A 24005-nucleotide genomic window follows, 5' to 3' on the forward strand; every position below is an offset into this window, starting at 1 on the left:
ACAAAGAACGTTTGCAAGAATGAGTTTATAAAACAGTTTTCATTCCTTTATTTGCTGCATTTAAGGGCCTGTATGTGGGCTCACGCTTCATTTCCTTACTCTCATAACCAGTGGTGGATTGTAATGAAGTAAATGTAATTGGTTACTGTACTTAAGTAGTTTTTTGTGTATCTGTACTTTACTGAACTATTTCCATTTTGGGTGACTTTTTACTTTCACTCCACTACATTTCAATGTCTCACTTTTTACTCCACTACATTATGAGAAATCTGTCATTCCTTTTGGTTTATGTGTGCATAAAAACGTAACGTCAAAACAAAAGAAGCGCAAAGCAAAAACACCAATCAGGGCACAGCGCACTTTGTTTTGAGCTTGTTTTGACCTGTTGGTCATACCGACCCAGTGCAAGCACACGGTTCAACATCAGTGCAGCAGCGCAAAGTTTTGGGAGTGTCTATTCAACATAAATGATGGAACCAACCTAACTTTGTATAAATAGACCACAATATAGAAATATGTACACATATGCAGTTGTGACTGGCATTTTTCTTTATTCTGAATTTATACAAACACTATTTCATTTTACAGTAAATTTGTTTTTGCTAGTTTATGTTTATGAACAGTGACCTACAGATGCAGTTTAGTAAAGGAAACTCATTTGTGAATCTTTTTTGTGAAGTTTTTATTAAACTGAAACTTGTTTAAATTTAAACTAATTTCTATTTAAACTAAGTTGCAAATAAATCTTAAACTGAAACTTCGCTTGTTCACAAAAAGTTATTTCAGAGCCACTCAGTTCTACCTGATGGAAACTGTTTGCCTTCAGTGTTTTATGCTTATGATAATTTTAATAGACATCAGCGTCACTAATTAATGACATTCTATTAAAATATTGGTGTATCAAGAGTGACACTGGAGTATTTTCACCTAAAATGAGTTAATGAAACAAGAGTCTTGTTACAAAATGATAATAGGACTTTAGAACCATAATTAATCTTTTAGTACTTTTCACTTTTTGATACTTAAGTACATTTGAAGGCAAATACTTTTGTACTTTTACTCAAGTGGGGGTCTAAAGGGAGGAACTTCTACTTTTACTGGAGTAATATTTTACCTTGGGTATCTCTACTTTAACTCAAGTACATGGTTTGTGTACTTCGTCCACCACTGCTCATAACTACATATTAGCTTCCAAATAGTTATCAAATAATTCAAAGTGGTTACTGAAGTGTTAAGAACTAAATAAGAAGCCTAAGGTTCAAGGGATTCATTCTAGTTCTCATTTTCAACCCAAATACATCATGGTAGCCCCAATAACCCACATACCTTTGACTACAATGGACGCTGTGGTGACTGCGCTACCCGCACAGCACTTATAAGAGCCACTGTCTTGACCATTCAGGTCATAAATTTTAAGCTGCAGCTTACAGCCATCCTGTTTCATTTCATATTTGTCTCCGACCTTCAGGAGCATCGATCCTTTCTTCCACTGAACTGGAACTCCAGGTTTAGAGATCTCACAGAGCAGCAAGGCAGTTTCACCCTCCACTACTTCTTGATTTCTGAGCTCCTTGTAGAAGAACAGAGGTTGCTCTGAACATGACAGATAGAGATGTTATTAAACGGATGCCTAAGCCTTGATTGGTCAGTTCTAAGCAGATTAAGAGTCATGCAATGATCTTGTAAACTACAAAAGGGAATACACATCATGAGCAATGCCCTAGCACAGAGCAATATAATACATTTTCCAAAAAAAAGGTTTATTCTTGACATGTCTGTGAAGCTGGCTGAAGAATAACGAACGAAAAATGAACGTCAGTTTATAAATCATATATACAAGAATCGATACAAGGTTACCAGTCTGGTTTATTACTGTCATTTACATCGATCAGGCATAACATTGTGACTGCCTCCCTGTTTCTACGCTCATTGTCCATTTTATCAGCTCCACTTACTATATAGGTGCACTTTGTAGTTCTACAGTTACAGACTGTAGTCCATCTGTTTCTCTGATACTTTGTTAGACCCCTTTTACCCTGTTCTTCAGGGGTCAGGACCCCCATGGACCCTCACAGAGCAAGTACTAATTGGGTGGTGGGTCATTCTCAGCACTGCAGGAACACTGATGTGGTGGTGGTGTGCTAGTGTGTGTTGTGCTGGTGCGAGTGGATCAGACACAGCAGTGCTGCTGGAGTTTTTAAACACTGTGTCCACTCACTGTCCACTCTATTAGACACTCCTACCTTGTCAGTCCACCTTGTAGATGTAAAGTCAGAGACAATAGCTCATTTGCTGCTGCACAGTTTGTGTTGGTCATCCTCCAGTCCTTCATCAGTGGTCACAGGATGCTCCCCACAGGACGCTGTTGGCTGGCTATTTTTGGTTGGTGGACGATTCTCAGTCCAGCAGCGACACTGAGGTGTTTAAAAACTCCAGCAGCACTGCTGTGTCTGATCCACTCAGACCAGCACAACACACACTAACACACCACCACATCAGTGTTACTGCAGTGCTGAGAATGATCCACCACCCAAATAGTACCTGCTCTGTGAGGGTCCATGGGGGTCCTGACCACTGAAGAACAGGGTAAAAGGGGGCTAACAAAGTATGCATAATGTTATGGTCATAATGTTACGCCTGATCGGTGTATGTTTACTACATTTTTTATTATTCTGGTTGTTATGACCTTTCAGCACTGTGGCTAAAGGCCTGTATATGTTGAAATGTCATTTTATTAGACTTCTTTTATCTTATTTTTGGAGATTTATTTGATTGTGTTTTGAACAGGCTGATTCAGATACTCTTATCCCAAGTTGATGTGCTGGATGCTGATAATATTAAGTTAAGTGACCCTTATTAGTCCACAACGGGGAAATTTCACCTCCACATTTAACCCATCTGTGCAGTGAAACACCCACATACACACTAGTGAAAGCACAGACACTAGGGGGCAGTGAGCACACTTGCCCAGAACTGTGGGCAGCCCTATCCACAGCGCCCTGGGAGCAGTTGGGGGCTAGGTGCCTTGCTCAAGGGCACTTCAGTCATGTCCTGTTGACTCAGGTTATCAAACTGGTGACCTTCCGGTCACAAGGGTGGTTCCCTAACCTCCAGCCTACAACTGCCCCATATGCGCTGTCCATATTCTCCATCCTGTCTTTTACTTTGTCCATCATTTTGAATGCAAAACATCTATAAGACAACATACATATTAATAAATTGCTGTTTTAGTTTCGCATGCAAGGCACCTCATAAACTTAGCTTGTAACTAACTCTCACTTAACTCTAGCAAGATGAATATTCTCCATAAGTGAGAGCTCCTAGCACTCAAGTAGCTTTTGTGTGCCTCATTAGAATGGAGGACACTAGTTAATGACCACAGACAAAAAGCAGTAGGGGTGTTATAGAAGAGTGGACACAGTTTCAGAAGCCCACACCACTGGAATACTAATATGGGTAAATGAATCAATTGGCTCACAAATCACATACCTCTCACATAAAGTGTTGCTGTTGTCTCCAGACTGCCAGCACAACATCTATAAGTGCCACTGTCCTGACTTGAAACGTCATATATTCGAAGTTGTATATCGCATCCATTCTCTTTCGTCTCATACTTATCTCCTGGTCTAAGTAGCTTGGTGCCCTTCTTCCACTGTACTGCAACTCCAGGTTTAGAGAGTTCGCAGTACAGTAGGGCACTTTTACCCTCCTCCACCTCCAGACTTTGGAGTTCCTTACAAAATAGTAACGGTTGTTCTACAGAGGATGCAGAAAATAACACTACAGTTGGACTCTGTACTTATTTGTGAACAACCAATGAGTTTATATACAACAGATTATATCATATTTAATTTCTGTGATATATAAACTCATTGGTTGGAACATGCAGCCACTGTTGCTCTCACTGGCTGTCACTGCGTTCACTGTGGAAATTATATGACTTTTATGTTCAGGTTCAAATTAACTGTGTGAATATGTGTATGAGTGAGTGATGGTAGGAATGCATATTTTATTTTATTTTGTTATTTTATTTATTTTTTTTATTTATTTACTACATGTAAATGTTTGTCTGATACTGTGCACTGTGAGCTCCTGTAACCAAAACCAAATTCCTTGTATGTTTAAGCAAACCTGGCCAATAAATCTGATATATACAATAAATAGTTCCAACACCTCCGCAATTGTAGCCTTTATCTCTCGTTTATACAGATTGGGTAATTTTAGAGACAGTGGAGGCTCTCGAGGAGAACTGGAATGTTCCACTTTGCTTGTGCTTTTGTCAGTTTGAGTTATCCACAGTTCTCCTGTGAGCACTATCCAGTGTAATCTGCTGAAGCTGCATTTGAATGAGGGGTCTACAGTAGAGGTCTGTGTGGGACTGTTTTCTCAGTCCTGCTCCCACCCGCTCCCACAAGATTTCATACCGCTCCCGCCTGCCCCTGCAGAAAATCATAATCATTTCTCCTGCTACCGCCTGCGCAGTTCCATCAAACGAACCGACATCCGATATCTCATATAGTCTGTTCAAAAATACATTATTCTGTGTTGAGGTCATCAGGCTCGCTGTGAAGTAACTTCACCAAATGCCTTTTTTTCCCAGTGAAAATAAAGCAGGAATTAAACCACAGTGCGGTTATTTTTGGTGTTTTGCTGAGCAGCTGATTGGCTGAAGGCTCTGCCGTCTCTGTAATGCCTGATTCACACATGCTACCTTTGCGTGGTGGGGAGAAACACACTGACCTTTCCTACATACAGCATTTGTGCTGCAGGGCAGAGCAGTGAGAAAGTTATACAGACATTGTTTTCAGACAGATAGATGGTCACATCAGTCACTCTGCTCAGTGACTGATTGGACAGATTTATGATTAGGAAAAAGTTTCAAGCCTGGTAAACCATCCGGAAAATCTGTGTGCAACACAGAATATTTAACTAGCATTTCATCATGAATTAAATTAAATTGAAATTGAAAATTTTTAAAGTTTTTAGATGGCTTTCTGTTTAATTTTCATGCCTTATTTCAGCAACGTGGAAAAATCGGTGGTGGATCTATTCTCTAAACACTCTGTGACCCCTGTGTGAAAGCACTGACCAGTTAAGATGGCCGCTGAAATGAAAAGCAAGACTTTCCGGTATGTGTGAATCAGGTCTCAGCTACGAGAATTTGCGTGTTGTTCACGTGATCAGCTGCTTCGCAGCTCTTTAGAATGACTTCATTCATTTTAACTGGTTTACTGTTATCACTTTATATTGTTTATATTTATGATTTAGTGGGGGTTCTACTTTATTTACGCTATTCATTAATCTTTTTATGTGCACTTCGTCCTGCTCCCATGAAAAAAATTTGTCCCGTGCCGCACAACATTGTGGCGGGTCCCAGAGGAATCTGCAGGAGTCTACAGCTATGGATTCAGAGCAGCATACAACGTGCTGGAGCTGGGCTTCAGCCTTCACTATTACAGATGATTTGAGGGGTCAGCGCTTGAATGATTTAAGTGCTGATAAAAAAAAGGTTTTTATGGAAATTTCGACACCACTATAAAAGAGACACTGTTGTTGACGGACAGACTTTTCACATTAAATGGAAATGGATTGCACATACCTTTCACTTCAAGGCAGGCTGTAGTCACAATGCCACTTGCACAGCATTTGTAGGAACCACTATCTTGAGTTGTCAAATCTAGAATTTTAAGCTGTAACTGACAGCCATTCTGTTTCATTTCGTATTTGTTTCCAGGCCTCAGCAGCACTGTGCCCTTTCTCCACTGCACTGTAGCTGCAGGTTTAGAGAGTTCGCAGCACATCAAGGCATTCCCGCCCTCCTCCACTTCCACCGTTTGAAGTTCTTCACGGAAGAAAAGTGGTTGTTCTGAAATAAAGCATCAGACAATCCTATCATTTGAATGTACCTTATCTTTTTCTTAGTTTGGATGGTGCTTCTGACATATGGAGGTAGTGTGAGGTGAAGGGAGAGAACTTTTAGAAGATTTAGGCCCAATCTCATTTCTTATTTTTAACCCTACTCCTCGTTTTCAAGTGTCTCCTTGCCCCTTAGAACTGAGTTATTGAATTGCTCCCCTGCAAAATGGGACCCTCAAATAAAAAGAGCATTACTTCATTAACAGCTACCAGCGCTGCTCTGTAGGCGACCCTGCCAGTCTGCAGTGACAGCAGAGGAGGGTAAAGTTCAGCTCCTCACTGCTGGGCTTTAGTTACATTTAGGGCATCATATGCCTTCAAAGAGGGGGGTGATTATTTATTATCAACCCTAATTCTTCAGTGATATGAAGCTGAAGTCAGATATTCACCAGATTCTTGTTCAAATTGTCCCGTTCCACCTTAAATGGTGCGGCAGTTCTGACGCCTGAGGAGCCAGAATGTAACAGCAGCACCTTTTAAGGTGGAATGGGAAATTTAGCTAGCTACCGAGACATCAGCATACTACTAGCAGATTTTTTTATGCGTGGTATGAAGAAAAGGACCATAATACATTAAAACGACATTAAACTAAAATAATACAATGGTTGTCGTAATTTTTACTCACATTTGTGGGTTTCTTTGGTCTCTTGTTCTCCATCTTGCCGGTTTTTCTTTTTTTCTCATATCACTCCGTTTGGAGCCTCTGAAAAACCTCAGTTTGGAGGGTTCATGCAGCTCTAACACTTCACCCTACCCCACTATCTCAACCAAAATCGGGACACCCTACCCCTTCACGTGAAATCGCAAAACGGTAGGATAAGGGCTAAATGGTAGGGGCGAGGGGTGAAATGGGATTGGGCCTTAGTCTGGAGTTCTGGGTGGCTTCTGCTTGCCGTTATAAGGCCAGATGGTGGTAAGACTGACAGATAGAATTTAGAAACAGGCAGGAGATGGGGTGCTGGTGGTGACTGTGAAAACTTTGTTACAGGAAACAGAAGGTGGAGATTTTTATAGAGCATTAGATTGGAAGGATGAGGGGGTTTCTGGTACGACCCTCCCCACAAACTTCAGTTATTTCACAATTCCATTACATGTGAAGTATGTCAACAATTAATACTGCATTTGATTCTGTCCCCGAGAACCGCAGCAATGAGGTTTACATGGCGTAGTGAGTTATACTGCAGCCCATCACAATATACCAATAAGAGTCCTTAGGAAAGACTCCTATCTGTACATGACTATCTGTGTATATGATTAAACTGTGAGCTGCTCTGGATAAGAGCACCTGCCTAATGCACAAATGTAAATGTCCCAGAGATTCAGCTTACCTTTTACCACAACGGATGCTGTAGTGACCAAGCTACCAGCACAGCATTTGTAAGTACCACTGTCCCTTCCCTTCAGGTCATGGATCTTAAGCTGCACTTTACAACCGTCCTGTTTCATTTCATACTTGTCTCCTGGTGACAACAGCACCGCTCCTTTCTTCCACTTCACCACAACTCCAGGTTTAGAGAGTTCACAGCACAGGAAGGCAGTTTCACCCTCCTCAGCCTGCTGATTCTGAAGATCCTCACGGAAGAACAGGGGTTGCTCTGGCAAGTTATAAAATCACGGTCAACTATTTTGCAATTGAAGACAAAAATAATACACTGCAAAAACTCTTGTCAAATAAAATTATCCTAATATAGTCACGAAATCTAATATTTCTCCTGTTGAGATTGTTGTGAGCTTAATTTGAAATTATTTAACTTATTTCTAACATTTTTTGCTTGTTTTTAGTCATTTTATCAGGTAAATTATCTCACCATAGTGGCAGATAATTGTGCTTGTTTTAAGAAAAGTGCTTGAAACCAGCAAAATTATCTGCCAGTATAGTGAGATAATATTACTTAATAAAATGACCTAAAACAAGTAAATAATTTCTGGAAATAAGCTACATAATCTTAACTCAATCATACTTTTTTGCCACTAACACCCAAATAGTTTACCTTTGACTGCAATATTAGCTTTCGCCTCGAGGCTACCAGCACAGCACTTGTAGACTCCACTGTCCTGGCGTTGCAGGTCATGTATCTGAAGCTCTAATTCACAACCATCTTGCTTCATCGTATATTTGCTTCCAGGTCTCAGGAGCACTGTTCCTTTCTTCCACTGCACTGTAACCCCAGGTTTAGACAGTTCACAGCACAAGAGGGCAGTTTCACCCTCGTCTGCTTCCACACTGTGGAGTTCCTCACGGAAGAACAGTGGTTGTTCTAGAAAGAATGGTTGTTTTGTTAAAAATATAAACATACTGAAGATCATGTACATCATTCAGAGCAGTTTGAACATTTGGAATATACCTTTCACATCAAGCCTGGCTGTAGTCTCAATGCTGTCGGCACAGCATCTGTAGGAACCGCTGTCCTCAACGGTCAGGTTATAGATCTGAAGCTGTAGATCACAGCCATCCTGCTTCATTTTATACTTGTATCCTGGTGTAAGCAGCAGAGCTCCCTTCTTCCACTGCACTGCAACTCCAGGTTTGGAGAGCTGGCAGCACAAGAAGGCAGTTTCACCCTCCTCAGCCTGCTGATTGTGGAGTTCCTCACGAAAGATTAATGGACGCTCTAGGACACAGAACAGAGGGCCGATTCATTTGACCTCTTCCAAAAAGCTCATTTACAAATCTGATGGGATTTTGATGTTGTACATTAAGAATAAATGTAGGGTGTCTTTCATTTTCATGTATAAAGAGATCCACATATCAGTTTTGCTTTTTGGCATGCAAAATCTTTACAAGCTCAATATCTCAGAACTGCTCAGAACGCAGATAGAACCCTATAAATCCAAGGGGACGATATACCAGTGATCACCCACATGCAGTCTTCCAGGAGATCTGCGTTCACTGAGTTCATTTCTTAACCTTACCTGCTACACCTGACTCAGGAAACCTCTGTAGAAATCTTAATAACTTGGACCAGGTGTGTGTAGAATTTTGTAATATGACAATTAGAAGGAGAAAGTCGAACTTTTACAATGAAAAACTACACAAAATGTAAGAACACAAGCTGATTTTCATATTACATTAGAACAGTTATCTTTTTATACCTTTAATGATGAGAGCAGCAGCGCTTTGCACATCTCCTGTATCACACATATAAACTCCAGCATCCTCCTTTCCTACTCTGTGTATTAGAAGCTGGTTCCGTTTCCCTTCTTTACGGGGTTCGTACTTTTCCCCTGCCAGCAGGGTGACGTTGTTTCGCTTCCAGGTGACGGGTGTGCAGTCATCGGAGGTAACACAGGATAAGATGGCGGTATCACCCTCAAAGACAACCAGGTCCTTCAGCTTCTCTTCTATCAAAACTATAAGGAGAGAGAGCCACACACAATCTATATGGAGTCTTTTTATATGTATGTATGTACAACCCCATTTCCAAAAAAGTTGGGACGCTGGGCAAAATGTAAATAAAAACAAAATTCAATGATGTGTAAATCATTTAAACCCTACATTTCATTAAAAATAGTACAAAGACAATATATCAAATGTTGAAACTGAGAAATTTTATTGTTTTTTGAAAAATAAATGCCTATTTTGAATTTGATGCCAACACCGCGTTCCTAAAAAGTTGGGATGGGGGCCTGTTTACCACTGTGTTTCATCACTTCTTCTTTTAACAACACTCTGTAAGAGTTTGGGAACTGAGGAGACACTGCTGTAGTTCTGAAAGTGAAATGTTTTGCATTCTGGTTTGATACAGGATTTCAGCTGTTCATCAGTTCAGGGTCTCCTTTGTCGTATTTTCCATTTCATAATGCGCCAAATGTTATCAGTGGTGACAGATCTGGACTGCAGGTCAGTTTAGCACCCAGACTCTTTTAATACGGAGCAATGCTGCTGTAATACATGCAGAATGTGGTTTGACATTGTCTTGCTGAAATAATGAAGGCCTTCCCTGAAAAAGACGTCGTCTGGATGGCAGCATATGTTGCCAAAACATGTATATACCATTCAGCATTAATGGTGCCTTCACAGATGAGCACTAATGCCCCCTATACTATCATGAATGCTGGCTTTTGAACTGTGCGCTGATAACAAGCTGAGGGGTAGCCCGAAGGACACAGTGTCCATGATTTTCAAAAAGAATTTCAAATGTTGATTCGTCGGACCACAGGACACTTTTCCACTTCACCCCAGTATATTTTAAATGAGCTCAGGCCCAGAGAAGGCAGTGGTGTTTCTGGATTCTGTTTATATATGGTTTCTTCTTCATGTTTTAGAGTTTTAACTTGCATTTGTGGATGCAGTGATGAAGTGATTTACACCACAGAATCATGTCTGTTTTTAATGCAGTGCCACCTGAGGGCCCAAAGATCACAGCCAGCAAATACTGGTTTTTGGCCTTGTCCCTTACGTACAGAGATTTCTCCAGATTCTCTGAATCTTTTAATGATATTATGTACCGTAGATGACGAAAAAGCAAAAGCTCTTTGCTGTTTTATGTTGAGAAACTTTATTCTTGAATTATTTGCACTATTTGATGGTGCAGTCTTTTTTCCTCCTTATCTTTACTTCTGAAAGACTCCGCCGCTCTGAGATGCTCTTTTTATACCCAGTCATGTTACTGACCTGTTGCCAATTAACCACCAGGTGTTTTTTTTAGCATTACACAACCTCACCAGCCTTTTGTTGCCCCGTCCCAATTTTTCTGGAATGTGTTGTTGGCATCAAATTCAAAATGGGCAAATATTTTTCAAAAAACAATAAAATTTACCAGTTTCAATGTGATTTGTTGTCTTTGTACTATTTTCAATGAACTATAGGGTTTAAATGATTTGCGCATCATTGCATTTTGTTTTTATTTAAATTTTGCACAGCGTCCCAACTTTTTTGGAAATGGGGTTGTACTTTCACAGAAACAAATGTATTGATAGATTTATTTAATCCTAAGATTAAGGTCTGTGCACACAAAATGTTTATAAATGAGGTCCCTGGACTCAACATGAGGATTCTCTTTTAAAAATAATTTTAGGCCAACACTGAACTCTTAATACTGATGGTTCTTTAAGGGTTTCTTAGTAAAGAAAGTTATTCTATACAGAACTATGAATACTTTGCATGATTAAAGGCTTCTTTGTATCGTGAAAGTGTTCCTCAAATTAATGGAGAATGTGCTGTAGATGGTTCTACCTAGAACCTTTTTGAAAAGGGTTCTATATAGCACCAAAAATGGTTCGTCTATTGTTATGATGTCAAGTCTGTAACAATAGAAGAACCCTTTTTATAAGGGTTCTAGAGAGAACCATGTAAAACACACTCTTAATCAATCTAAAGAACGCTTTGCATGATTATAGCGTTCTTTGCATCGTAAAAGTGTACTTCAGATTGATGGAGAATGTGCTGTAGATGGTTCTACCTAGAACCTTTTTGAACAGGGTTCAATGTAGCACCAAAAAGCGTTCTTCTATTGTTATGATGTCAAGCTTGTAACAACAGAAGAACCCCTTTTGGTGCTTTATAGAACCCTTTTCCCTTTTCATAAGGATTCTATATAGAACCAGGTAAAACACAATCTGAAGAACTGTTTCACGATGCAAAGAACCCTTTAATCATGCAAAGTGTTCTTTGAGAGTTTATAGAACCCTTGAAGAACCAATTTTTTGAGGTCAAGCCTGTAACAATAGAAGAACCCTTTTTGGTGCTATATAGAACCCTTTTCCCTTTTCATAAGGGGTGTATATAGAACCATGTAAAACACACTCTTAATCAATTTGAAGAACCATTTCATGGCACAAAGAACCCTTTAATCGTGCAAAGGGTTATTGAAGTGTTTATGGTTCTATATAGAGCCATTTTCTTTACTAAAGAATCCATGAAGAACCCATTTTTGAGGTCAAGCCTGTAACAATAGAAGAACTCTTTTTGGTGCTATATAGAACCCTTTTCTTAAAGGTTCTATATAGAACCATATAAAACACACTCTTAATCAATCCAAAGAACCATTTCACTATGCAAAGAACCCTTTAATCATACAAAGGGTTCTTTGAGTGTTCATGGTTCTATATACAACTATTTTCTTTACTAAAGAACCCTTGAAGAACCATCTTTTTTAAGCGTGTAGGCTTTACATGGAACACATACTGTATAACTGAGTTATAGGAAAGGACGGGGACAAACGTAGGACATATTAGCATTGCTCCAGTCCTCACCTTTGGGTTTACTGTTCACTGTCAGACGAGCGGAGGTCTTCTCTTCTCCTACCACAAAGGTCACGGTACCTGACTCCTCAGGCGTTGTCATGGTGAGGACCAGGTGATGCTCACGGCCATAACAGCTCATCTGATTCATTTCATTTTCCTGCAGAATGCTGGAACCAAGCCACCACACGCCGTCAGTGACGTCCTCATGTGAGAGCTCACATACAAAACGGGCATTTTCTCCCGCAGTAACTGTGATGTCCCGAAGCTCTCTCACAATCCTCACACGCTCTGAAAGGTTGATAAGATTCTTTTTGTATATAAACACATGAAATATCTCTGTCAATTGTCAACAAGATTATAGTGCCTTTTAATCATTAATTGCATACCTCTGGTCACTACTGGTCTGTGACTTAATTTCCTCCTCCGACCTCCTCAAATTTTTCAGATAAGTGACAAACAAAATATCAAAATTGGCTTTTCAATTTGAAAAATGACATTTTGGGGGCAGTCGTGGGCTGGAGGTTAATGAACCAGCCTTGTGGCCGGAAAGTCACCGGTGCTCACTGCCCCCTAGTGTGTGTGTTCACTAGTGTGTATGCAGTGTTTCACTGCACAGATATATATATATTGCTGTTGTCAGAACAAAACCTCATGTCTCCAAAATGATGACTTTACAGGAGAAGCAAAAAATATACTGTACTTTTAATGTAAGTCAATGGAACCAGAATTTTTTCCAAGTAATTTTGGGCCGTTTCTTTTGGTCCATTCATCATGAAATTTACACACAATGCAAAAGGCAACAGGCATTTCCAAATTTTGTCAAAAACATGGATGTCATGCCCATATTGTGCAGCTCTACCTTAAACCCTACCTTTATGTAAGCTATATCTATATGAAGTTTACAATATTTCTGCATTACAGATAAGGAGAAATATAGCTTACCTACTCAGAGATATAGCTTACCTATCACTCTCAGGGTCGCAGATGACTTCTTGCCCCTGGTGTTACACGTGTAAACACCAGCATCCTCAGGCTTTAGCTGTCTGATCTCAAGCTCATGAGTCGAGCCCTTCTGGTGTAAGGTGAACCGTCCACCTTGTGTGATTTGCTTTGAGTCTTTTTTCCAAGTCACTGGAGCATTTGAACTGGACAGCAAACAGCTGAACACGACAGAGTTTCCCTCCATTGCCTCTCGATTCTGTAACTCCTTCTCAAAGAACGCAGAAGCTGCAGCTGCAGGACAGGATACCAGGAAATGGTCTTTGAGTATGGAGTCATTACACAGTCCCATTTTATTCCAGTCAAACTGCAAATGTTAATACGGGTTTGAGATTGAGGTTTGAAAGAATCTGTGATTGACAGTGTATGAACAAGACCAAGTCATTTTTCTTGGTCACATTTCATACTGTCTCAATGGTGCATGTATTTGGGACTCAACGAGGAATGGATGCAGGGTGAATGAGAAGATAATAATGAATGAGAAAATGATTTGGGAAAACTAACACCCCTTAAAACTGCTCCTCAATGAGGTTAAGACAGGTTGCATTGGACCTACCCCTCACATTCACTTCAGCTGTGGTCTTTTGGTCTCCGATAACACAGCTATATTCCCCAACATCCATAGGAAGGACATTCTTAATGTGCAACTCAGCAACTGACCCCTCCTGTTTCATCTTGTATTTGCCTCCATTATTTAGCTCCTCTTCACCTTTCCACCACTGCACAGGTACCCCAGCTTTTGACAGCTCACAATGCAGGACTACTACGCCTCCCTCTGGAGCCTCCTGGTTCTTCAGGCTTTGTCTGAATGTAACCGGAGTTGCTAAACAGTCAAAGCAGTATATGGGAGGTGTAAAAACGTCAGTATTAGCCCCTTAAAACCTAAGCATCCATAGGTGGGACTACATTTTAATTCCTGACACTCAAAGCTACCAAACTTACAAATTAGTTACACAATAGTAAGACAATAATAAATCTTAAAGTCAACCTGAAATCAAAATGTACTTTTTTGAACCTTGTTTGTTGACAAACTTCTTGTTTTCCTGTAATCTTATGACAAAATGTAATGACTTTTTCACCACCTCTAAAATATCTTCTGTTGTTTAAATACATCACTGTGTACCAGTGGGTGGAGCAAGATAATATTAACCAATAATATCATGGTTCACCTCCTCCCCCACCACCCCTGACTATGATTGAGGGCGCTGGCTCAGAGACCCACCCTGATGCTGTGTTTCACTCGCAAATGCATTATGGCATGGAAGAAGAGTGCGTTTATGTTATGTTTCATGTTGATTTTACACTGTTAGTAATAAAGGTTCTGTGCAGGTACATTTTTCATTCATCAAGGTACAAACAATGTAAAGTTTCCCTCAAAGGTACAACAGTGGTTTTAAGGTCCGATTGTGAACCTTAAATAAGTTTTTCCAGGTGAAAAGTTCGTATTTGTACCTTTTCATAACTGAATGTTTTAAAACAGAACAGTAAAATAAAAGCCTGGAGACGAGACGGGGTGTGTGGAGTCAGTACAGCTTAGAACATATCATTTCAGTGGAATTTGGTAAAATTATGCTCCCTGACTAAAGGTACTGAGATGTAGCCTTGAGGGAACCACCCCAGTGATAAGAGGGGAACTGCCCCAGTGACAGTTAAGTACCTTTATTTCGGAGAGTGTAAGATTAACAATGGAAGAATAAACTTGCAGTTTAAGGGCTTAACAAACATTCATTCAATCTTGACTGCATTAGAGAACCTCGTCCTACCAAAAACCTTGACGGTGGCTTTGGTTTTCTGATCACCACATAGGCAGCTATAGACTCCACTGTCCTCAGGCACTGCTTTCCTGATAATCAGCTCCATTACAGCATCTTGTTGCCTGATTTGATACTTCAATCCAGACTTTAGCACTTCCTCCCCTTTTTTCCACCGAGCAGAAATGCCAGCTTTTGACAGCTCACAATGCAGGGTTATGGTGCTTTCTTCCTCAACTTCCTGGTTCTTCAGCTTCACTTTAAAAACGATGGGTGGAACTAGAAATAGTAGCAAGAAAGGGAATAGCAGAAGATCTAGACTAAATCCAGTTTAAAGCCATGCAAGGCCTTGGCGCGCAAGAAGCAGCTACGCAAAAGAAAGCACTGTGAAATAGCGAGCAAAGCAAGCAAGCGAAAAAGCCACCCGCTTTAGCAGACTGACATATTCATTGGCTTACCCTGAACAGTAAGTTTAGCAGTTGACTCAGAATCCTTGGTTTTACATGAATAGTTCCCAGCGTCACTTTCCTCAATGTTGTGTATGAGAAGTTTGGCGAATCTTCCTTCTTGTTTCATGTCATATTTATCTCCCGCCTTCAGAATAACTCGTCCTTTTCTCCAGTCCACTTGGGCTCCAGTTTTGAGAGCTCACAACTAAACAAGGCAGTTTCTCCTTCTTTGGAAACTTCATTTTGGAGTTCTCGTTTGAAGGTTACAGGCAGAGCTACAGAACCCATTAAAATTTGAAAGTGAAGCTTATCCACAAGAAATTTCCAGCCAAAGAACTGCAGGATGTGGAACAAAGTGAAGGACTGCATAAATCAAACTCTGACTGATTGTTTGACTGCCATAAAACCTACCCTGAACTTTGATTTCCGAGGTAGTCTTCTGGTCACCAACTGTGCAGCTGTACGAACCAACGTCCTCAAGTACTGCATTCCTGATGATCAACTCAGCAATCCTTCCCTCAGTCTTCATGTGGTACTTTTCACCCAAAGTCAGTATCTCCTGACCCTTCCACCACTTCACCGATGCTCCAGGTTTGGAAAGCTCACAATGTAAAGTGACACTATTGCCTTCCACTGTCTCTTGGTTTCTGAGGTTTTGTTTGAATATCACTGGTAATGCTGAGAAAAGGCAAATTGCAGGAGTCAGTTCTCAGCATGTCTGTAAGGAATTTGATCAATTAGTACCAGGTAAGTAGTTTCCTACCATTGATTTTGATGGTAGCTTTGGACTTCTGGTCAGCACATACACAAACATAGACACCACTATCCTCAGGCACTGCTTTTTTGATGACAAGCTCCACTTTTGTGGCCATTTGCCTCATCTGGAACTTTTCCCCAGAATTGAGCAGTTCTTCTCCTTTCCACCATTCTACCTGAGCACCAGCCTTAGAGAGTTCGCAACGTAAAGTGACAGTGTTTCCCTCTTCAACCTCTTGGCTCTTCAGTTCTTGTTTGAAAGTGATGGGATGGGCTACACAAAACAACAAGAGGATGATGATACTTCCACCTCTGAAATTTTATGCTCCTATAGAGTCTTCTCTTCTGCATTAAATTGGTGCCCCGTGTGAGGACCAACAACAATTTTGAATCAATATAACAGATTACAGTGGTGCTAGAAAGTTTGTGAACCCTTTAGAATGTTTATATTCCTGCATAAATTTGACCTAATACTTCATCAGAGTTTCAAACAAGTCCTAAAAGTAGATAAAGAGAACCAAATTAAAGAAATGAGACAAAAATATTAGACTTGCTCATTTATTTATTGAGGAAAATGATCCAATACTACAGATCTGTGAGTGGCAAAAGTATGTGAACCTTTGCTTTCAGTATCTGGTGTGACACGCTTGTGCAGCAGTGACTGCAACTAAACCTTTCCGGTAACTGTTGATTAGTCCTGCACATCAGCTTGGTGGAATTTTAGCTTGTTGCATTGTTTTGCTGCATGACCCACGTTCTCTTGAGATCAGCTCACGGACAGATGTCCTGACATTTTCCTTTAGAATTTGCTGGTATAATTCAGAGTGCATTGTTCCACCAATGATGGTAAGCCATCCTGGCCCAGATGCAGCAAAACAGGCCCAAACCATGATACTACCACCACCATGTTTCCCAGATGGAATAAGGTTTTTATGCTGGAATGCAGTGTTTTCCTCTCTCCAAACTGAACACTTCTCATTTAAACCAAAAACATCTATTTTGGTCTCATCCGTCCATTTGTCTCAGTAGCCTTCTGGCTTGTTTGTGTGATCTTCGGCAAACTGCAGCCGGGCAATAATGTTCTTTTTGGAGAGCAGTGGCTTCTACTTGCAAAACTGCCATGCATACCTTTGTTGTTCAATGTTACCCTGGGTTCCTTTGTGACCTCGCTGACTATTACACGCCTTGCTCTTGGTGTGATCTTTGTTGGTTGACCACCCCTGGGGACCATAACAATGGTCTTGAATTTCCTCCATTTGTACACAATCTGTCTGACTGAGATCTTTAGAGATTTTTCCAGCCTGATTAGCATCGACAACTCTTCTTCTGAGGTCCTCAGAAATCTCCTTTGTTCATGCCCTGATACACTTCCACAAACATGTGTTGTGAAGATCAGACTGTGATAAATCCCTGTTCTTTAAATAAAACAGGGTGGTCACTCACACCCGATTGCCGTCCCATTGATTGAAAACACCTGAGTCTAATTTCACTTTCAAATGATCTGTTAATCCTAAAGGTTCACATACTTTTGCCACTCACAGATCTGTAGTAGTTGATCATTTTCCTAGTAGACCAAGTCTACTATTTTGTCTCATTTGTTTAATTTGGTTCTCTTGATCTACTTTTATGACTGATGAAGTTTCAGGTCAAATATATGCAGAAATATAAAAAATTCTGAAGGGTTCACAAACTTTCAAGTAGCACTGTATGGGAAGTGGACAGGCTTTCCTACCATTGACTTTGATGGTGGCCTCAGTACTCTGCTCTCCACACACACAGCGGTACACTCCACTGTCTTCTGGTTGTGCTTTTCTGATTAGCAGCTCTGTGGTTACATCCCTTTGCCTCAGCTGATACCTTTCCCCAGTACATAACCTTTCTTCACCTTTCCACCACTCTACATGTGCTCCAGCTCTGGAGAGCTCACAATACAAACTGAGGCTGTTTCCCTCTTGAGCTTCCAGGTTCTTCAGAATGGTTTTGAAGGTTAGAGGCAGTGCTACACAGAGTGATGGAATCACATTGAACAATTTTGGGTTTCACCATATTTCAGCTTGATAAACATCTTCTCCATAGAGACAGTGATGACTTATTCATGAATTCATGAGGTGTTTACACTTGCATTTAGTCATTTTTGCTCAAAAGAATCTATATTAACGAGCAACAGGAGTAGCTTGTCTCCAGACTCATTACATTGCTCCAAGCTACGATAGCCATTGACACCAGCTGGAAGCAACCCATGAATATCCATGCAAAATATCTGAAAACCAAAAGTGTCTAACCAAAACTCTACAGGGGTCAGGTGGTAGGACTAGAGCCACTCCACAATTTTTAAAACAGATTTACTTTAAATTAATAGCTTCTGCAGCCAGCTACACTGTGAGGATTTGTTCACGTTTGTGGTTCATAGTAAGTTATACTGTGTCATAAACCACATCGACAAGTCTGCCCCACCTCAATGCAGACCAGGATGCAGTTAGAGAGGGTTGAGAGAAGTTTTGGGGATGCATTTACGGAAAAGGTTTGGGTGACTACTGACTTCTAATGTTCGTCAGCAGTGTTCATCATGGCTGTACTGCATAGCTACAGAGCTGGAAGCCAAGATGCCAAATTTGGATATCAAATGTGTCTTGTCTGATAGACTACATCTGGGATACGTGGAAAACTGTGGAAAAGATTTTTTTTTGCTTTTGCTTAATTCTTTCAAGCTATACTGGAGAGTTTAATTAGCCTAAATCTTCCTCTATTTCAATTTCAAATATTTAATAATTCAAAAATGAAGAAGTACTGCAGAGGTCACAAAAATGAAGCAAAAAGACAGGTGCTGCTGGGGCATGGGTGCAGCAAAATAATGATTCCATGCTGGTAGTGGCAAAAAAACCAAAAAATCCATCCGCATCCACAAGGCATATGCAAAATAAATCCCAGAGCAAAGAAATTCATGGGTACACTTATACTTCTTAAGAGAAGTATAAAAAAGCCTTTAGTGAAACATGGCAATATGTATAAAGTGTGCCAACGTGTTGTGGCCTTCACAGGCCTTCATCAGGACACAAAAATTGGTATGCTGTTATAGAAGCGTGCGTTGCGGCCTTCAATGGGACACCAAAAATGGCATACCGTTATAGAATGGCACGTTACGGCCTTCATTGGGACGCCAAAAATGGCATACCGATATAGAAGGACAGGAATAAAGGCCACAACACGTTGGCAAATTTTTATACATATTGCTATGTTTCAATAAAGGCATTTTATACTTCAGACGGTATGCCAATGAATTTCTTTGCTCTGAGATTTATTTTGCACATGCCTTGTGGCTGCGGATAGATTTTTTATTTTTTGCCACTATGAGCAGACAATCATTTACAATTTGACCATTTTACACAGGTAGGTGAAGGTAAGGTTAAGAGTCTTGCCCAAGGACTTTTATTGGTATAGTGTGGGGTGCTTACCCAGGCAGAGGATTGAACCCCAGTCTGCAATGTAGCAGGCAGAGGTGTTACACATTACACTACACCAGCCTTAAAATCCAGGGTGTTATTATCACAAGGTTTGTGATATGGATGTGATCAAATGTGATGTACTGGTGTTTCACATCTAACAGTGGATCAAGGGAAATTCAACAGAAGTTGTTGTTGATGTTAGATGAGTATATATGGTGATGTAACTGTGAAAATAGAGCTGATAGGATGTAAAATTTCCAATGCAATGAAAGGTTTGGGTAACATTACGCAGCATGCAACCGGGTCACAGGGGTCTAACGTACCATTGAACACGTTCCCCCTTACAAAATCAAATCTTACCTTGCACGGTAAGTTCCGCCGCTGATTGTGCATCTTTGGTTTTACAGATATATTTCCCAGAATCACCCTCTTCAAGGTTATTTATCACCAGTTTGGTTAATCTTCCCTCTAGCTTCATCTTGTACTTCTCTCCAGGTTTCAGAATAACTCTTCCTTTTCTCCACTCTACTGGAGCGCCAGGTTTAGACAGTTCACAGGTGAACACAGCACTGTCCCCTTCTTTAGAAACCTGGTCCTGGAGCTCCCGTTTGAAAGTGATGGGAAGAGCTGGCACAGCATGAGCAGATTTTTTAAACCTGATCTATAGATATAAGCCATATTGATTTGAAAATGCCTATAATGAGTTTAACAATAAAGATACCTTTGATTTTCACCTCTGCTGTGCTCGTTTGTTTCCCAATAACACAGCTGTACTTCCCAGCATCGTTCAGATGAACATTTGTGATCTCCATCTCAGCAACTTTGCCCTCCTGTCTCATCTGATACCTCCCACCAGGCATTAGCTGTTCCTCACCTTTCCACCATTCCACAGGTACTCCAGCTTTAGAAAGCTCACATCTTAGTACCACACTGCCTTCCTCTGAAGCTTCTTGGTTCTTCAAGTTTTGTTTGAAAGTGGGAGGCAGCCCTAAAAACAAGAAAATTGAGGGTGAATGGTGCAACTGGTGCACCCACACTCCTTTTAAAAAAGGCTTCTTTGATACACTCTTAAAAAATGGTTCTTTAAGGGTTCTTTAGTAAAGGCAAAGGTTCTATACAGAACCATGAACACTCAAAACCCATCAGACGGAATAATCTGAATACTTGTTTTTTCATTGCAGGGTAAAATGGTCCTTCTCTATGATGGAAAACTGTAAATGGTTCTTTAAAGATGCCATTTAAAAATGGGACCAAAAAGGGTTCAACTATTGAATCAAAGAACCCTTTTTCCATACTATATAGAACCCTCTTTCCTGAGTGTGATAGCTGCTGTTGCAAGATCAGACAAGCTTTACAGAAAGCTACCAAAAATTCCTTCAAGCTAATAAAAACTGATGTTGTCATAATAACGTCATTTAGAGTTTGTTATTCATTTAAAATGATATTATTTTTCTCATTTGGAAACAGTAGCTATTAAAGAGAGCATCTTTAGGCTATGCTTGGATGGGTCTAATACCATATCTTGTAAATGTTCCATTACACATAACTGGTTCTCCTACCAATAATTTTGATGGTAGCTTTGGTCTTTTGGTCTCCACACACACATTTGTAGACTCCGCTGTCCTCAGGCACGGTGTCATTGATGATCAGCTCATATGTTGTATCTCTTTCTCTCATCTGATACTTTTGCCCAGGCTGGAGAAGCTCCTCTCCATTCCACCATTCCACTGGGACACCAGCTTTGGACAGTTCGCAGCACATGGTCACTGCTTTGCCCTCCTCAACTACTTGGTTCTTAAGCGTCTCTTTAAAGCTGATATGTTGCCCTGCAGGAAAGAAATGCATGCAAAAATCAAGGGAAAATATCAGTGGTTCCCAATCTTTGTCCTGTAGTACAGCACAACGCTTTACTGTGCTGTTTTAGCTTCAAGCAAACAGTGCCACATAGCGGCTGGGCAATATGACAGTATACACCGATCAGGCATAACATTATGACCACCTCCTTGTTTCTACGCTCATTGTCCATTTTATCAGCTCCACTTACTATATAGGTGCACTTTGTAGTTCTACAGTTACAGACTGTAGTCCATCTGTTTCTCTGATACTTTGTTAGCCCCCTTTTACCCTGTTCTTCAGTGGTCAGGACCCCCATGGACCCTCACAGAGCAGGTACTGTTTGGGTGGTGGATCATTCTCAGCACTGCAGTAACACTGACGTGGTGGTGGTGTGTTAGTGTGTGTTGTGCTGGTCTGAGTGGATCGTAACGTCACATGAATGAATCAGGTGCATCATCAGCACAAACTAACGAGCAGAACGAGCTTCGCTGAGAAGATCATTAACTCTGATCAGCTCTCAGCTTCATTATTAGAGCGAGACGAAGGAGAAAAAGGTGAGATGTGTTTCTTTTCCATCGTTTACAGGCTTTAACTTCTGTTCAGTGCTGCTGCCATGGTAACGCTGAATGATGGCGCAGTGGAAAAAAATCACATGAATTCCGATCTGAGTGTCACATTAAGGTCACATGGCCACAAATCGGATACGTATCCGATCTAGGACCACATATGAAAGTGACTCAGGTCGGATTTGAAAAGATCAGATTTGCGTGACCACACAGCCCTGAAAACATCAGATCTGAGTCACATTAGGGCAAAAAATCGGATTTGTGCCACTTCAACCTGGTAATGTAAACGTAGCCTAAAACACATTTATCGATAAGATACTGTTCAAGAATGCTAATGTTTGGTCAGACTTACTGCTAACAGTGACTTTAGCTGACGTCTGGACGCCACCATAGGAGCAGCTGTAGACGGCGCTGTCGTCACATCTCAAAGAGAAAATCTTCAGCTCTATTGCTGAACCTCTTTGTCGCATTTGGTACTTTTCTCCAGACCTGAGCAACTCGTTGCCCTTCCTCCATTCAACAGGAAGTCCAGGTTTTGACAGCTCACAGTGCAAAATAACACTGTTTCCTTCTTCAACTGTCTGAGTTTTCAGCTTCTGTTTGAACGTGATGGGTTGAGCTGTAGGGAAACAGTCAGTCAGTATAATCAGATATAAAGTGCAGCTCTGTCTACACTAGTGCGAAGTGCACACTATGACCACACATAGGCTGATTCATATTTTATATAGTATATTTAAATCTATGCTTGGTTTATTCTCTTTATGTAATTTTATATATCAAAAAAGAAACCGGAAATTATAGTCTGCGCTCTCAAAATGTATCTTCTTAAGATCCCCATCGTACGTACTGTATCAGTAAACAAGCCTTTAGTTAAGCTGCACCTTCTGAGTGGAATTTGTTACAGAAATATTTAAAACATCAAGAACTTTTATCACTGAAATATTTAAAAACATTCTTCAAACAGTGGAAGTGGGTAAAACTGCTTGTCAGTGTTTTAAATGATTAATTATGGATTGTTGATTACTGATTTTTTCTGTTTTATGTTTGTAATGTGTTATTTGTTTTGTGGGAATATTTTGCTATGCTACCTAGCTCAGCTAGGACATTCCTGTAAATGAGATTTTTAATCTCAGCAAGTTTTTCCTCTGGTTAAATCATATATACATAATTAAATAATGTGATAATGTAAAGATTCTCATTAGTAATTTATTTCACATTATACAACAGTTAGTTCCGGCCACGCGAGCTGATTGGTTGAGAAGTGTTCTAACTGTGCTGTTATTTCACCATAACATCACAGGTTTTTCACAAACCCTGTATCTCTCCGCTGAAACGCCGTTGCTAAGCAACGACTTTGACAGCTGTAGGAGACGCCCAAGACATTTGAACATGTTTACTTCTTACTTTGCCACAAACAGAAAATGGACACTTTTAAGATCACATCTGACCGACAGCTGATTTGGTCAGACTCTGAAGATGAGACGACACTAAATTCCCAAACTGTCATCACCACTGAGCAGCTTTTCAGTCGGCAGCTGTGACAGAAGAACAGCTGAACAACCTGGAATCAGCCAGAAATGAACCCAACACCATTCGCCAAACTAAATGGGCTGTAAGATGCTTTACAGACTGGCTGGAACAAAACAACATTAATACTGATCTGGCAAAAACTGACAAAACTGAGCTGAACTTGATATTGCGGCAGTTTTACAGCTTAGTCCACATTTCAAAAGGCGAGGTTTACAGCAGACTGTGCAGCGAGTGAGCGGAGTTCATTTCTCTGACGTAGCAACAAGCTTCTTTACTGTGTCAGCGCAAACAGCAGAGAAAACAGCAGCAGCTCTATGTTTGTTATTTGCGTCTCCCAGTAACGGGAGTTCGCGAGAGTTCAGTGAGCTCCGTTCAGTTCAGCAACAGCTTAAAAGTTGAGTAGTGTGTGATCCCTAATCGTTTAGTGTGTGATCCCCAATATTTCAGTCGCCCAAGAAAATCTGCAAAAACCAGTCGTATAGTGTGAGACGCCCAGTGTTTTTATGATCTGTAAAGACTTTAAAAGCCGTGTGGTGAAGCCGAGGCTTAAGTTTGTATGTGTTTGTATTTGGC

The 24005-nt window shown here is 40.5% G+C and overlaps 1 protein-coding gene across 1 annotated transcript in view; it reads right to left on the reverse strand.

Moving 5' to 3' along the window:
• obscna (obscurin, cytoskeletal calmodulin and titin-interacting RhoGEF a) overlaps nt 1-24005 on the reverse strand; it is a 100331-nt gene that overhangs the window by 53151 nt on the left and 23175 nt on the right. Inside the window, 20 exon segments of the mRNA XM_036579774.1 lie at nt 1327-1593; nt 3490-3756; nt 5600-5866; nt 7245-7511; nt 7908-8174; nt 8262-8528; nt 9010-9267; nt 12112-12390; nt 13066-13335; nt 13658-13924; nt 14865-15131; nt 15311-15490; nt 15493-15576; nt 15713-15979; nt 16065-16331; nt 17790-18056; nt 19861-20127; nt 20222-20488; nt 21060-21326; nt 22255-22521. Coding sequence (XP_036435667.1) covers nt 1327-1593; nt 3490-3756; nt 5600-5866; nt 7245-7511; nt 7908-8174; nt 8262-8528; nt 9010-9267; nt 12112-12390; nt 13066-13335; nt 13658-13924; nt 14865-15131; nt 15311-15490; nt 15493-15576; nt 15713-15979; nt 16065-16331; nt 17790-18056; nt 19861-20127; nt 20222-20488; nt 21060-21326; nt 22255-22521 — 5076 coding nt within the window.

The sequence above is a fragment of the Colossoma macropomum genome, unplaced genomic scaffold (genome assembly GCF_904425465.1).
Source record: "Colossoma macropomum unplaced genomic scaffold, Colossoma_macropomum, whole genome shotgun sequence".
In the NCBI taxonomy this organism is placed as follows: domain Eukaryota; kingdom Metazoa; phylum Chordata; class Actinopteri; order Characiformes; family Serrasalmidae; genus Colossoma; species Colossoma macropomum.